Here is an 18,488-nt window from a genome sequence, read left to right on the forward strand (position 1 = left end):
TGAGTGGTTACCCAAACTAGCGACCCGGCACGGCATGCAGCCACCAGCCCGGGTGTAGTGAGAGATGCACCGCAGCAACAGACAGCCCAAACTGAGGACTTCGATGATGGCGCGATAGTAAATGCGGTCAGTGGAGATATGGTCATCTGTTTGTGCAGTGTGCACTGAATAGCACCTATCATGAAACCACCAAAACGGCAGCTTACAATCGTGCTTTCTAAAGGCCCGTTTCCACTTGAGAGAGGACTCTCGATAGTTACTGTTGCTAGTTCTCTCATCTGTGTATCCACATGAGAACAAACTTCTGCGAGCTTCAGCTGTCGAGAGTCTTCCCGGCAATAGCTGTCGGAGAGAACTCTCAGTGGTATGTCCACCTGACTAGAGCTACACTCTACAGTGACTCAGTCAGTAGGTAGCAATGGGTGGTAGAGGACGTGACAGAAAGTTATGCTGATGCGGGAGAAGAAAAAGTAAAAAAAGAAAAGGAAGTGTTGGATAAACCACTGGGTGGAACGATGAGATGAACTGGGAGCTAACAACAGGATTGTGAAAGAATTACAGATAGAAGATGCTCAACAGTTCCGTAATTTCACCCGCATTGTCAGCAGTTCAGGTGGAAGAGTTGGTGAAATTGGTTGGGCCATTAATTTTCAAGAGACACACACGGATGAGGGAAGCCATTTCAGTTCACGAGCGAGTTATGGTGACGCTTCGGTTTTTGGCATCATGTGAGTAAACAACAAAAATATACCCAAACGTTCTGTCCAATGCCAATAATTAGTATTTATGTTCAAGTGCTTAGTTCAAATAACCTACACCTGTTGCATCAATGAATATGCTGTAAATTCATCGTCAATAATCTGATAACCATCTATAGTAAATTAGAAGTGAAATACTCACGGGAAACAGATAATATCTACCATTTCCATCTGTTGGCCTTGAACATGACTTTTCAGAGGGAATACGCTTAACGTTTGATTTAGACCTATTAATATATTGATGAGATTGCATTAAAATCCATGCTCCACCTTTACTCATATAAAGTTTTTCGTAAAGGTTAACGAGAAAGACGCCATTTATACCATGTTATATACTGGCAGGATCTCAAGGACGCGTTTGTTCTAAGATAAAAATGTTCATTTGGTGAGAGAGGATTAAATAAGGACTGTGTAGTAGTACCTTTAGAAGTGCTCTTATGGAATAGCAACAGTTTGTAGGGCTACAGCGATTAGCGACATAAACCAAACAAAACAAACCTAACCAAATCACTAGAGATCCCGCGGTAGTTGCCACAATCTGACCGGTCCCCCTTGTTCTTATAAATATTGACACTGGAGGCATCTTTAAGAGCTTGCGGGATTTCCTCCTTTTCCCATATATTCTCCAGGAGAGAGTGGAGACGGTTGGTAAGTAGAGGTCCTCCTGTTTTATACACCTCGGCTGGGATTCCATCAGGCCCTGAGGCTTTGCCTGTGCGCCATCCCTCTGGGGTTCACTGCTACTCCGAGATCCCCTGCTTGTCTAGCCTGGGCCCACGAGGCACCCAGTTACCGTGTGTTACCACGTGTAGGCACAGCAAGAGTCTTGATGGTGAGGAGGCTGTGTACTGGCAGGGGAAGACTTATGCAAGTTGCTTCCCTGTTCGCCACGAGGGCTAGCCAGCGGCGGCAGCTGAAAGCGAGAGGGAGCAAGAAGTGCTTGCACCTTAACACTAACATAATGCTGCCACACTAGACGCATATCACCACCCTGTGTAGTGTGTGCGCGCGCACACACGCGCGCACACACACACGCGCGCGCGCGCGCACGCACGCACACGCACACGCACGCACGCCATTATAAAAATTATCAATAACTTGTAATCACCCCCAGTCAATCTAACCTTTTTGCACTGTCACTATGATGAAATAGCCTGTAGTATATGACCTTCTCCCCACCTAGTCATTATACATCATATTTGTGTCACTATTGTTACTTGTATATTATTTGTAAATCAAGAGACCCATTCCCAATGATGCAACTGTATATTTTCAGCCTTCCGGCTGCCATGCTCGTTCAATTAACCGTTAATTATTGTCACACACACACACACACACACACACACACACACACACACACACACACACACACACACACACACACACACACACACACACACACACACACACACACACACACACACACACACACACACACACACACACACACACACACACACACACACACACACACACACACACACACACACACACACACACACACACACACACACACACACACACACACACACACACACACACACACACACACACACACACACACACACACACACACACACACACACACACACACACACACACACACACACACACACACACACACACACACACACACACACACACACACACACACACACACACACACACACACACACACACACACACACACACACACACACACACACACACACACACACACACACACACACACACACACACACACACACACACACACACACACACACACACACACACACACACACACACACACACACACACACACACACACACACACACACACACACACACGTACACGTACACGTTAAAATGGATAGGGAAATGGCATATTTGAACCCAACATTCAAACAAGGAGATCACCGCTTGACGAACAATTACAGGCTGGTGTATTTCACCAACATAATGTGTAAGGTACTAGAGAGCATTATGTGCGACGCTGTGATGGAACAACCTCGTAAAGGAACGCCATTACGGTTTTACGACTGGACACTTCAGCTTGACGCAATTACTTGAGTTGCTGGATGTGTGGACACAGATTCTGAAGCGTGGCGCCTACATTGACACTATGTGTACTGTATATACCTTGAGTTTGCAATGACATTTGATAGCGTACTTCATGAAAGGTTAAGAAGGGTAAGGAATTTGAGGGAACGCCCTTGCATGGATCAAACACTTTCTTCATGACTACAAGCAGTATGTGTGTGTTGATTAATGGCACGAAACCGTCATATGTACCCGTGACAAGAGGGATACCACAGAGCATTATATGCTGGGACCGTTGTTGTTTGTTTGCTTCACAAATGATATTCGAGATATTCTTCATTCTTCTACACAAATGCTTGCTGACGACTTTAAATTATTCTGGGAAGTTAAGAACCAAACGGACTGTGGAGCATTACAAGATGATCTCTGTTAACTTCATGGGTGGTCAGAGGAATGGCTGTTAAGATTCAACGTTGCAACCTAGGTCATACCAATTGTAAGAGGGGAGTATCACAATCTAAAGTGACAAAGAAACATAATTAATTAACCGAGACCAAATGTGAAAAGAACCTTGGTGTGCATGCTGACAACGAACTGAAGTCCTCTGACTACTGTGGAAAAAAATAAATCAAGCATGTAAACTTGTAGGACTCAGAAATATCGTTCCAATACTACTGTCATCTTGTCTGGTCCCCGAGATACGCTCGAGACTGTCAAATGACTGAGAACGTCCAAAAGAGGGTCACCAGGCTGGCGCCCGAGCCTAGCACCTCAGGTACCCGCAAAGATTGGAACGCAGTTGCCTAGCTTAAATTATTGACGGACAAGGGGTGACTTAAAAGAATTCTATAAGCACATCAGAATCCATTGCTCAGTCGAGTTGTGGGGTCGAGATGTGTTAGAGTGAATTTTATTTACCAGGTTATCACCCACCATTCAGAAAATACAGGGCCACAAGAGGTGGTGGTGTACTACTGTATGTGAAGGAGCACCTGAGAGCAACCATTAATGACAAGCTAAAAAAATGGGATCATTCGAATCTATTTGATGTGATTTGATAGCTCAAAACAAAAGCAAGGTGACAGTAGGTGTGTGTATAGGACTGACTCACCTTCGGGGGAGGAAGTAGCAGATGTTTATTTTCATACAGACAGCATTCAGAGCACAAGCCTTCATCATGGGAGACTTTAATCATGAGACAACAGACTGGGTGAATCTTACCACACAAGCCGAGGGAGAAGAATTCGTTGATCTCATACAAGACTCATTCTTCACAGAACAAGTGTCGGGCTGGTGTGAGAGGCCTCGGAAACAAATTTAATAAACCCATTGATGTGTCGGAGCTAGCTTCTGAACGTGTTCACCTATCTCCCGAACGAGTGAGAAAACGGCTGTTACTCTTGACGACTCAGGAGGCTGCGGTGGATGAGGTCCATGTCGAGAAGAAACCAACACCGACCATTGACCACAACATACTAAGATGGAATACATTCTTTGATGGTCCAGAGAAAGTAGACGAGCAGGAATACTATGACCTCAACCACGGAGATAACCAGCTCATGAGAGACAATCTACAGAGAATTAACTGGGAGGAAATTGTTAGAGAGGAGTCAGACAGAAAAATCAATGCTAGAGAAATCCTTGAGTTAACAGTTAATGAATGTATACCCAAGAAAATAAAGAGAAGATGGAATAAGACCAAGTAGATGAATCACAAATCTAGGGAAGCCTACAAGAAGAAATACAATATGTGGAAGAAATACCGGAGCACAGGAAATCATGTAGACTATTAGAGTAAACAAAAGAGCCCTAAATATGGCCAGTCAGGAAATTAGATCAACCAAACGGCATCGAGATGAAATTAGCCCAAATCCTTTTATGTGTATGCCAGGGGTGAAATGAAAACCAAGGATACTGTCGGCCTTCCTTTTGGGTGAAAAGAACGTGGCCCTGGCGGACGCCCGCCCCACAAGGGGTCACAACTCAAGGCTGAGGAAGCCACAACTCCAGAAAACTGTGAGGGGTAACTTTTTCGTAATGGGAATTGTAAACTCTTAGAACAATCTGCCAGAGAGTGTTGTGACGGCACCGAGTGTGAGCTCATTCAAATCCAGACTTGACCAAATCTGGCGCAGACACAGATACATTGTTGAGCCAGTGCATGCCCAGTACCTGCCAACAGAGACGTGACCAACCGCCCAAGCGGCTAAAGAGCCGATCAGTGGTGAATAGGATAAAAAAGAAAAGTAATATTGTGCCAGCTCTGACTCCTCGATATAATCCATTAAGTCATTGTCACTTAAATTTTATTCCATTTGATTTAATATTCGTATTTGTAGCATTTACCTTCAAGTTAATGGCTTCTTTAATATTAGTTCATTCTCATCACTGGTCTTTGAAAAACCTGTTTTATTAATGTTCAATGGAAACCATAATCTGGTGTTTGGAGAGACGGGATCTGTATATGCTGGTATCTCCACTGGGTCTTCAATAAATCCAAATCCTTTCATATTTATTAATACTGTAATAAAACTGGTAACACTAATACAAATAATACAAATAATAATAAATAAGACAAGCAAGTGTGATAAAATAGAGAAGACCCCCAATAAAAGAGAATTAAAGAAAATGGAAACGTTGTAGCGGTAACCAAAAAAAAAACTATCAGGTACAACTACTGTATCAGCCATGAGGGATGGCGCTTCAAGCTTCACTAAAGTATAGTAGTTACTGATCAATAATCTTGTCATTCGTGTTGTTAAAACTACCTGTGAGAAAAAACATTACAGATACGGCAAAAATTTACAGCGTCGACATTAAATTTAGACAACCGTAACTGGTTCAGTGGCTCATTGCCAGTTAAAGGAAAAATTAACTGGCGAATATTTGAGTTGAGTATTACTTCCGAGTCCAAGGTGACTCACTCACTTCTGCGGTGATTAACTTTGTACATAAGGCAATTTTTTTATTTTTTTTTTATTTGAGTAAATAAAATAGTTTAATTATTTCTATCACAAACACACACACACACGTTAATTAACCACCTAAACCAAACTTCTATTCGATAATTCAACAAGTACAGTGCATGAAATAATGTTTTTTTGATAATTGGGAGTCTGTCAAGTGTGTCGGTTGTCGCCAGTTGTGTCGACGTGTACTGGCAGGAGACGCCCGTGTGACTTGAGTCGTAAGTACTCCTGTTGATTTAAAACATTATAATGACGAAGTATGAATAGGTACTTGTACATTATAACGCCAAGAGGACCTCCAGTACTAACTAATGACAAATCAACATTGAAGTAGGAATATTTTTTCAGTCGGAAAACAAACTTGAAGGGTTGGTTTTCAACTTGTGTGTATTAATAGTAATTTTTTTGTGTGTGTGTAGTACGGGGTATTTGTTACACCACGTGCCGGAAGTTAAGGGGTCCGTTTTTAAAAATAATCACAAGTGGTCCTTTAAGTTCTTATGTTCGTCCGTCTGCTATAATCAATTATCATTGGTATATTTTCTCTCAGTCAATATTATCAACTAATTATTGCGCATGGTCATGGTTCAATAACATAGAGGATAGGAATAATAAAAATGGATGGGGTTTAAAAGTTTGGTGGCATCTGAAGAGTCGCGTTTTACTGCAGTATTCGGCAACCGTGTGTTTTCCTTGGGTCCGGAGTCAGTGTTACCAGACTCAAGTTCACGACTATGCACTGACCTAATGTTGTCTTTAATCTGAATGTATATATTATGGAAGTGAAGTTTTCATACTTTATTAGATTATATCTGAATCATCAAAATAATGTAAATCATATGACCAGTTATTTTGTGAGTGAGGTAAATAGTGGGCAGTCCGGTTAGGAAGCTCACAGCAGTGGCAAGACTGTCTCTGTGTTGCAGGCTCACGCGCCAGCTTTGAGGAACAGGTGACGCGCTCCCCAAATATTGATCCTCGAATATACGGCTATGGCTCCGCTGTTTCGTTACCAAGGTCATTTTTCTCTTACTGCCAACTGTTTCGTTTCCGTATTCATTAAACAGGATTTAAGAACAATTACAAAGTCGCGCCAAAATATTGACAATACGTAAGAAAATATGACACTTTAAGTCTGTGGATTCCCTTTCGTCGTATAAGCTCGGTTACGTTTCAGAACGAGTCTCTATTGTACTAGCGATTTGGAACCAAATCCAAAGAAAATTCTATTATCTCTATCGAGTAGCTATCTACAGAAGGCCTTCTTGTTCGCCCCGTACATAATAACTACACACATACTTTTTCTTAAAGTTACAGAAGCAAACCTTAGGGATATGAACTTTTCTGAAACTACCTAAAGTTACGGTATATATGTCAATGAATTGTGGGACGGTTGTGGTGGACTTGGGAGGTGAAACGTGTGAATCATTGTGGGACAAGGAGGCAGAAGCGCGTGCGCGTCCAGGGAACAGGGAGGTGGTGGTAATGTCGGAGCGAACAAGGCCGGGGAGCAGACTCTTACTTCTGCGGGCAAAACTACGGCCAGGATCGCGGTTGTGGCGGCTGTAGCGGCGGGCGTAAGGGCTGAGGGTGTGGAGGGGGAGGCACAACTGGAGCAGCAGCGCGGGAGCTGCGTCATCAACAGGAGCAACACGTCGAAGGTGTCCATGCTGGGTGGCTGCGGCTGTGGTGGCTGACAATTGTTGCTTCCAGTGAAACAGGTGGTAGTGAGGTGACCGAGGACACGCCGGGGCCCTGTTGGGTGGCCTGGCCTGCTCACCTCGTGCCTTTACTGCAACATGCACAACGAACCTCACACAAGGCTCCCCCGCTCCTGATGTGGCTGTGTGGAGCCCCTAATCCACAATACTGTTGCTATGCAAGTCGGCTTCGCGTGTGCTCCAGTATCATGTGCAACATGCGACACCTCACAATGTTTCCTCCAGCTGGTGTGTATTGAATATGGTGTGTCTGGAAAAAAAATGTGATCCCCTACTAAGAGTGGCAATATATTCATGGTGGCTATGCTGAATACTGGTGTGAAGGGCGAGTCGTTGTGAGAGGTGTGCCTCCCCCGGCAGCGTGGACGTGTCCAGGGAACCTACAGGGTGAAGGTGTCACGGGCAGGCTACCACGCCACCCCTTAACTACCAGCCTGAATGTCGGCCCCCCACGCTGTCTCCTGCCTGCTTTCCCCCCATCAGGGCAGCGACACCGCCATGCCCCGCTGCTACCTCGTCAAGAAGGTCCCCCTCTCCCGCGAAGGGGGAAGCAAGGGGTGCGCCGCCCCCACCTCACCCACGGCCGCCGCCCCCGCCCCGCCCACACCCCCAGATATAGCGGATCAGGAGGCACAGACCCGTAAGTGATAAACAAACTACTCTAGCACCCAGTACACTGTACCCCACCACCCAGTACACTGTACCCCACCACCCAGTACACTGTACCCCACCACCCAGTACACTGTACTCCACCACCCAGTACACTGTACTCCAACACCTAGCACACTGTAATTCAACACCTAGTACACTGTATCAAACCAGCACAGTGTACTCCCACCACCCAGTACACTGTACTCACCACCAGCACACTATACTCCACCACCCAGCACACTGTACCCCACCACCCAGCACACTATACTCCACCACCCAGCACACTGCAATTCCCCACCCAGTACACTGTACCCCACCACCCAGCACACTATACTCCACCACCCAGCACACTGTACTCCCACCCAGCACACTGTACTTCACCACCCAGTACACTGTTCCACCACCCAGCACACTGTACCCACCACCCAGTACACTGTACCCCACCACCCAGTACACTGTACTCACCACCCAGTACACTGTACTCCAACACCAGTACACTGTCACCACCAGCACAGTGTACCACCACCTAGCACACTGCAACTCCCACCCCCAGCACAGTGCACCCCACCACCCTAGCTACACTGTACTCCACCACCCAGTACAGTACTCCACCACCACACTGTAACTGTACACACCCCACCACCTAGTACACTGTACTCCACCACCCAGTACAGTGCTCCACCACCCAATACACTGTACCCACCACACACACATTGTGCACTCCACCACCAGTACAGTGTACTCCAGCACTAGCCACACTGTACTCCACCACCCACACACCACCACCACCCAGCCAGTGCAATATGCACTGTCCCCACCCAGAATATTGCACCCACCACCCAGTACTGTACTCCACCACGCACACACTGTATTTCACACACAGCACACTGTACACACCACCCAGTACACTGTACTCCACCACCCAGTATACTGTACTCCACCACCCAGCACACTGTACTCCACCACCTGTACACTGTACTCCACCACCCAGTACACTGTACCATAAGCCAGCATATTGTACTCCACCACCCAATACAATGTACTCCACCACCCAGTAGTGTACTCAACCACCCAGTATATTGTACTCCACCACCCAATACACTGTATTCCACCATCCAGTATACTGTACCCACCACCCAGTACATTGACTCCACCACCCAGTACAGTGTACTCCACCACCCACTATATTGCACTCCACCCTCCAGCACACTTTACTCCACCACCAAGTACATTGTACCAACCACCCAACATATTGTACTCCACCACCCAACACACTGAACCCACCACCCAGTATACTGTACTCCACCACCCAGCACACATTGTACTCCACCACCCAGTACTTTGTACTCCACCACCCAGTAGTGTACTCCACCACCCAGTAGTGTACTCCACCACCCAGTATATTGTACTCCACAACCCAGTAGTGTACTCCACCACCCAGTACACTGTACTCCAACACCCAGTACAGGTCTATATACCACCCACCACCCAGTCCATTGTACTCCACCACCCAGCACATTGCACTCCACCACAAGACATTGTACTCCACCACCCAGTACACTGTACTCCACCACCCAGCACACTGTACCCACCCAACACACTGTACTTTAGTAGCACACTGTACTCCACCACCCACCTGTACCACTGTATCACCACCCGGGTACACTGTACTCCACCACCCGGTACACATGTACCACCACCGAGTATACTGTATTCCACTACCCAGTACACTGTACCCCCCACCAGTTCACTGTACTCCACAACTCAGTATACTGTACTCCACCACCCAGTACACTGTACTCCACCACCCAGTACACTGTACTCCATAACCCAGTATATTGTACTCCACCACCCAATACAATGTGCTCCACCACCCAGCTGTCTGTCCACCTCCTATATTGTACTCACCACCCAGTACATTGTACTCCACCACCCAGCACACTGTAGTCCACGACCCAGCACATTGCACTCCACCACCCAGTATATTGTACCCACCACCCAGTACATTGTACTCCACCACCCACTATATTGTACTCCTCCACCCAGTGCATTGTACTCCACCACCCAGTACACTGTACTCCAAAACCCAGTACAGTGTACTCCACCACCAAGTACACTGTACTCCACCACCCAGTACACTGTACTCCACCACCCATTATACTGTGCTCCACCACCTAGTACATTGTACTCCATCACCCAGTACATTGTACTCCACGACCCAGTACACTGTCCTCCACCACCCAGTATATTGTACTCCACCACCCAGTATATTGTACTCCACCACCCAGTATATTGTACACTCCACCACCCAGTACATTGTACTCCACCTCACCCAGTACTCTGTAGTCCACCACCCAGAATATTGTACTTCACCACCCAGTGTTGTACTCACCACCCAGTACACATTGCACTAATTACTCCAGTACACTGTAGTCCACCACCCAGCACACTGTACTCCACCACCCAGCATATTGTACTCCACACCCAGCACACATTGTACTTAACCACCCAGTACTCTGCAGGTCCACCACCCAGAATATTGTACTTCACCACCCAATATATTGTACTCACCACCCAGTACACATTGTACTCCACCACCCAGTACACTGTAGTCCACCACCCAGTACACTGTACTCCACCAGCCAGTCTATTGTACTCCACCACCCAGTACACTGTAGTCCACCACCCAGGCCACCTGTACTCCACCAGCCAGTCTATTGTACTCCACCACCCAGTACACTGCACTCCACCACCCAGTATATTGTACTCCACACCCAGTATATTGTACTTAACCACCCAGTACACTGTACAGCACCACCCAGTGTTCTGTACTCCACCATCCACTATATTGTACTCCACCACCCACATCACTGTACTCCACCACCCAGTATGTTGTACTCCACCACCTAGTATATTGTACTTCACCACCCAGTACATTGTACTCCACGACCCAGTACACTGTACTACACCATCCACAACACTGTACTCCACCATCCACAACACTGTACTCCACCATCGACAACACTGTACTCCACCATCCACAACACTGTACTCCACCATCCACAACACTGTACTCCACCATCCACAACACTCTACTCCACCATCCACAACACCTCCCTACTCCACCATCCACAACACTCTACTCCACCATCCACAACACTGTACTCCACCACCCACAACACTGTACCCACCAATTCAATAACACCACTCTACCATCCACAACACTGTACTCCACCATCCACAACACTGTACTCCACCACCCACAACACTGTTCTACACCATCCACAAACACTGTACTCCACCATCCACAACAACACTGTACTCCACCATCCACAACACTGTACTCTACCATCCACAACACTGCACTCTACTATCCACAACACTGTACCTACCATCCACAACACTGTACTCTACCATCCACAACAACACCACTCCACCATCCACAACACTGTACTCCACCATCTACAACACTGTACTCAACCATCCACAACACTGTACTCCACCACCTACAACACTGTACTCCACCATCCACAACACTGTACTCTAACATCCACACCAAACACCATCCACAACACTGTACTCTAATATCCACAACACTGCACTCTACCATCCACAACACTGTACTCTACCATCCACAACACTACTCCACCATCCACAACACTGTACTCCATCATCTACAACACTGTACTCAACCAGCCACAACACTGTACTCACCACCTACAACACTGTTCTACACCATCCACAACACTGTACACCACCATCCACAACACTGTACTCCACCATCCACAACAACACTGCACTTCATCTCCACAACACTGTATCCACCATTCACAACACCGTACTCCACTCTCCACAACACTGTATCCACCATTCACAACACTGTACTCCACCATCCACAACACTGTACTCCACCATCCACAACACTGTACTCCACCATCCACAACACTGTACTCCACCATCCACAACACTGTACTCCACCATCCACAACACTGTACTCCACCATCCACAACACTGTACCCTACTGTCCACAACACTGTACTCCACCATTCACAACACTGTACTCCACCATTTACAACACTACAACCACTACCACTATACCTACAACCACTGAATTTACAACCACTATTCCTGCATCTACAACCACTATTACTGCACCTACAACCACTGCACCTACAACCACTACACCTACAACCACTGCACCTACAACCACTACACCTACAACCACTGCACCTACAACCACTACACCTACAACCACTGCACCTACAACCACTGCACCTACAACCACTACACCTACAACCACTGCACCTACAACCACTACACCTACAACCACTGCACCTACAACCACTACACCTACAACCACTGCACCTACAACCACTGCACCTACTTGGTTTATGCTTTTCTGTTTATAAATATAACTAACAAAAAATTTCCAGGTATTTAACAAATTTATTTTCATTAATCAAAGTTGAAAGTTGTGGTTAGGTTAGGTTAGGTTAGGTTGGTTGTGGTTGTGGAAATTTAAAAGAAAACCTGGTGCTTCATAACCTCAGCAGCTACAACAAACAAATACAACTCACCTGCCAGTACTATCGTTTACGGGGTGATTACTTAACTTATTATCACGAATTAATTATATATTTCTTCTTGCTATATATAAGGTTCATTAGTTTTTTTGTCCTAAGTGATGATGATGATAATAATAATAATAATAATAATAATAATAATAATAATAATAATAATAATAATAATAATAATAATTTACGATATTTTATGTATTTAGGAGTTTTATGAATTATTATGGTTCGTCTCTATAGCACATACGGATTATACTGTACTATATATTATTGCCTGTTTATGACCACAAATACTTCCCTTACTTGTCACTATCTGGGTCCTCACTCACGTCTCTTGTTTATGTAAAAACGAGAGATATTTACAACATTATATCGGAGTCATAATGATCACACACTACTACTGCTACTACCTGGGAGGATATTACTTGTACTTCGGGACATTTATTTTAATCCTACAACACTTTAATTCTGTCACTAACACTACTGAAAGACAAACAAGTCTCTCTCTCTCCTGGAATTACTTCACCACCACCACCATCTAATACTACATTTGTATTAATTTACTGGACATGTACATCATCTATATACTTGGTGTTCTAAACGGCCTCGGCTCCTTGGACTGCTCTTATTGTTTCCTCATTTAATCTCACTGGGACAACTTGTTTCTCAGACCCCGCTGCTGTAATTCTTTCCCTCACCCGGGGGTCAGAGTCTCAAAAAGGATTGCATGATGGCAGTTCCTCGTAACTGAAGATTGTCTAAGTTAACTTCGTTTGGGTGTAATCTTGATGATATTTATTTGTGTTATTTTTGTGGTTTGGCTTAAATCAGTCAGGTGGGTGCAGTCCAACGCCTTCAATTACGAAGAACATTCATCGTGGGAAGCTCAGACAATCCAGGCCTCGAGTTATGACACATGCATGCTGGATGTCTCGAATGATGTTTTCTTGTTTGATTATGAACACAGAACACAAGTTTATTTTCGCTTAAATATAATTTAAAGGGAGCTTTTTTTTTTTTTTTTTACTTGATGTTTCTCTTTCCTTACTTACTATTTTTACGGCGGTTTTAGTACAAAGTTTTTATGAACCGTCAAGATTTATTTTGGTGTTACTATATACGGGAGGAAACAAGATCCACACCACTCTCGTTAATATGTAAATACCGCTAATTTACCCCACCCCCCCCTTAAAAAAGTATATATATATATATATATATATATATATATATATATATATATATATATATATATATATATATATATATATATATATATATATATATATATATATCAGAGAACGTGTGTGTGTGTGTGTGTGTGTGTATAAAACATGTTAATCATGATAGTCAGATTAAGCATCCGATTAACTGTTTTATATAATTTCCTTTTAAAGAGTATTTAAATTTATTTTTCTTTCTAAATAAATGTATTCAGGTCATTAATATTTACTATTGTTTACATTTTAAAATTAGGCTTCGTTTGTTTAATTTATATAACAGATCATCTATTTACTAATTTTCACACACTGTTGAGGTGATGTGAACAAAAGATACGAGCCAAAAAAAAGAAAATTCTTGTTCTATGTTAAATTGGATTCACGAACGTCTCCTCACAAACCTAACATAATCCTGATCTAAGGAGTTTCCCACTAGCTAATGTATAGGACTGATTGTCTCTATAATGAGTTCAGGTTGGTAATTGAGTGAAGTGTCCCAGGTGTTAGGTTAGGTTAGGTGCTGCTCCTCGGCCTCAGACCACCTAGGAATATACGAACTCTCCACCTGGGACTATATTAACTCTACATCTGGGATTATACGAACTCTCCACCTGGGACTATACGAACTCTCCACCTGGGACTATACGAACTCTACACCTGGGACTATACGAACTCTCCACCTGGGACTATACGAACTCTACACCTGGGACTATACGAACTCTCCACCTGGGACTATACGAACTCTCCACCTGGGACTATACGAACTCTACACCTGGGACTATACAAACTCTCCATCTGGGACTATACAAACTCTCCACCTGTGACTATACAAACTCTACACCAGGAACAATACAAACTCTACACTCAGAACTACATAAGCTCTACATCCAGGCTCGGACTACACCCAGGTCAGGCTGGGCAACAAGGCTAACTACAGCAGCCACCCTCGCTGGCTTCCTGTTCAACAACTAACGTGGAAAAGACCCCCAATAGCTTACGTTGTATCCGGCTCTTGACTTTAACTAAGCAATTGAGATGCAAACGACGGAGAAAACAGAATAACTTGCGCATACAAAGACTTGCTCGCTCGAGTGGGTGAATTACGCTCGCTGTTTTGGGGATGGGGGGTTGGAGGGGGGAGGGGGGAGGGAGAAAATGCCGGACAGGAGGACCACTAGCCCTCTCTGCACCTCTCTCTAACACCTCCATCACCCTGGGGAATTAACCAACTGTTATTATGTAGGGAGATGTTTTATTTACAAGGTGTGGGAATCTAAAAAATCCGTATCGTTGGTCGTGTCGGGTAAATTAGGGAAGAAGTTGTGAGCGTTGTCTTTTGCTCGGTATGTGAAGGTATAAAAAAAAATTCGACTGTGGCTCATGTAGAGAGATTTTTCTTGTTGTATTGTGTGTAAATATATCTGGCGCCCGGAGCCATAAATAACTGGCTCTCAGGTGTACCAAAAAAAAAAAAAATGTTGGAACACAGACATACAACTAAAATAAGATTGTATAACTATTGGAATTGTACAACTAACGGAACAGTATTTTAAGACTACGTACTGGAAAAGAGTACAACTATTGGATCAGTGAAGTACAACTAATGGAACAGTGAAGTACAACTAATGGAACAGTGAAGTACAACTAATGGAACAGTGAAGTACAACTAATGGAACAGTGAAGTACAACTAATGGAACAGTGAAGTACAACTAATGGAACAGTGAAGTACAACTAATGGAACAGTGAAGTACAACTATTGGAACAGTGAAGTACAACTAATGGAACAGTGAAGTACAACTAATGGAACAGTGAAGTACAACTATTGGAACAGTGAAGTACAACTAATGGAACAGTGAAGTACAACTAATGGAACAGTGAAGTACAACTAATGGATCAAGAATGTACAACTAAAGTCTACTGTAACACGAATGTACAAAAATGCTTGGCAACAGGTGTACTTTATAACCTAACCTGGTGACGCTTATGTACACTGTGGGAAAGGATGTACGACCAAGTCTTTATTTGTTGTAGTTTTTAAAGGGACTAACTTTATTTGTTGTAGTTTTTAAAGGGACTAACTTTATTTGTTGTAGTTTTTAAAGGGACTAACTTTATTTGTTGTAGTTTTTAAAGGGACTAACTTTATTTGTTGTAGTTTTTAATGGGACTAACTTTATTTGTTGTAGTTTTTAAAGAGACTAACTTTATTTGTTGTAGTTTTTAAAGGGACTAACTTTATTTGTTGTAGTTTTTAAAGGGACTAACTTTATTTGTTGTAGTTTTTAAAGGGACTAACTTTATTTGTTGTAGTTTTTAATGGGACTAACTTTATTTGTTGTAGTTTTTAAAGAGACTAACTTTATTTGTTGTAGTTTTTAAAGGGACTAACTTTATTTGTTGTAGTTTTTAAAGAGACTAACTTTATTTGTTGTAGTTTTTAAAGGGACTAACTTTATTTGTTGTAGTTTTTAAAGGAACCAACTTTATTTGTTGTAATTTTTAAAGGACCGACGTCAGTAATTGAGAAGCTTTAAAGACTGACGTCAGTAATTGTAGTTTTTAAAGGACCGACGTCAGGCTTGTAGATTTTAAAGGGACCGACGTCAGAAATTGTAGTTTTAGAGGTACCACGTCAGTAATTGTAGTTTTTAAAGGGACCGACGTCAGTAATTGTAGTTTTTAGCGGTACCGACGTCAGTAATTGTAGATTTTAAAGGAACCGACGTCAGAGCTTGTAGTTTTTAGAGGTACCGACGTCAGTAATTGTAGTTTTTAAAGGGACCGACGTCAGTAATTGTAGTTTTTAAAGGTACCGACGTCAGTAATTGTAGATTTTAAAGGAACCGACGTTAGTAATTGTAGATTTTAAAGAAACCGACGTCAGTAATTGTAGATTTTAAAGAAACCGACGTCAGTAATTGTAGATTTTAAACGTACCGACGTCAGTGATTGTAGATTTTAAAGAAACCGACGTCAGTAATTGTAGTTTTTAAAGGGACCGACGTCAGTAATTGTAGATTTTAAAGGGACTGACGTCAGTGATTGTAGATTTTAAAGAAACCGACGTCAGTAATTGTAGTTTTTAAAGGGACTGACGTCAGTAATTGTAGTTTTTTAAAGTGGCTAACGCTTCCAAGGTTAAAAGTTTTAAAGTGGCTAACTCTTTAAAAGTCGTAGATTTAAAGTAGTAACCTAACTCGGGTAGCGGGCTAGACCTTGCCGGCCAGGTAGTCACTGATAGGTAGGTTCTGTGTTGTGATTAAAGAGTGAACTCCCTGTGTGTGTGTGTGTGTGTGTGTGTGTGTGTGTGTGTGTGTGTGTGTTCTAAATCCACGATGCTCAGATGTACCACGATTCTGAATTTTGTAGGCGTGTGTGTGTGTGTGTGTGTGTGTGTAGGTAGGCGGTATATGTGATGTTTGCAGGTATTTGTGTGTGCATGTGCATAAAAGAGTATAAAAGGCACAATATATATTTAATGCCCACCTCCATGACTTTAAAGCAATGACACTTAATTTTACACACACACACACACACACACACACACACACACACACACACACACACACAACACACACACACACACACACACACACACACACACACACACACACACACACACACGTCTCTCCCTCACCAGTTAATATCATAGGTTGTTCGATACTCTTTTGTGATTATAGTCTATGTTATAGGAGTCAGTCTCTTTGAACTCTGACCTTACCGTGTCGTCACCAGCCTACGTCAAAGGGGAGTGACTGCTATTTATAGACGGATACTGTATTAACCTGTTGTAGTGAGGGGTATTGTAGGGTTAAGGGATGGTAGGAGGGTATTTAAGGGATGGTAGGTGGGTATTTAAAGGTAGGTGGGTATTTAAGGGATGGTAGGCGGGTATTTAAGGGATGGTAGGTGGGTATTTAAGGGATGGTAGGTGAGTATTTAAGGGTAGGTGGGTATTTAAGGGATGATAGGTGGGTAATTAAGGGATGTGTGGGTATTTAAGGGATAATGTGTGGGTATTTAAAGGTAGGTGGGTATTTAAGGGATGGCATGGGGGCATTTATGACTGTAGGTGGGCATTTAAAGGAGGTGGCATTGAGGGGATGCATATGGGCATTAGGGGATGGCATGTGTGGGTACTTAAGGGACTGTGGTGGGTATTTAAGGGATGGTATGTGTATTTAAGATCGTAGGTGGGCATTTAAGGGATGGTGTGGGTATTTAAGGGATCGTAGGTGGGTATTTAAAGGTAGGTGTTATTTAAGGATGGTATGTGGGGTATTTAAGGAATGGTATGTGGGTATTTAAGGGATGGTAGGTGGGTATTTAAAGGTAGGTGGGTATTTAAGGGATGGTAGGTGGGTATTTAAGGAATGGTATGTGGGTATTTAAGGGATGGTAGGTGGGTATTTAAAGGTAGGTGGGTATTTAAGGGATGGTATGTGGGTATTGAAAGGATGGTATGTGGGTATTTAAGGGATGGTAGGTGGGTATTTAAGGGATAATGTGTGGATATTTAAAGGTATCCGGGTATTTAAGAGAGTTTGGAATAAGGAATTACTTACTGGAATTAGA

General features: G+C 43.6%; 1 protein-coding gene across 1 annotated transcript in view; it reads left to right on the plus strand.

The window, feature by feature from the left end:
- Window positions 1-7,230: 7,230 nt before the first annotated feature.
- Window positions 7,231-18,488, plus strand: part of LOC121864450 (transcriptional repressor scratch 2-like) — a 37,373-nt gene continuing 26,115 nt past the window's right edge. Inside the window, exon 1 of the mRNA XM_042363477.1 lies at window positions 7,231-8,110. Coding sequence (XP_042219411.1) covers window positions 7,909-8,110 — 202 coding nt within the window. The 5' untranslated portion in view covers window positions 7,231-7,908. The remainder of the gene's footprint in view (window positions 8,111-18,488) is intronic.

Source organism: Homarus americanus, unplaced genomic scaffold, assembly GCF_018991925.1.
Source record: "Homarus americanus isolate GMGI-L3 unplaced genomic scaffold, GMGI_Hamer_2.0 scaffold59578, whole genome shotgun sequence".
Classification (NCBI taxonomy): Eukaryota; Metazoa; Arthropoda; class Malacostraca; order Decapoda; family Nephropidae; genus Homarus; species Homarus americanus.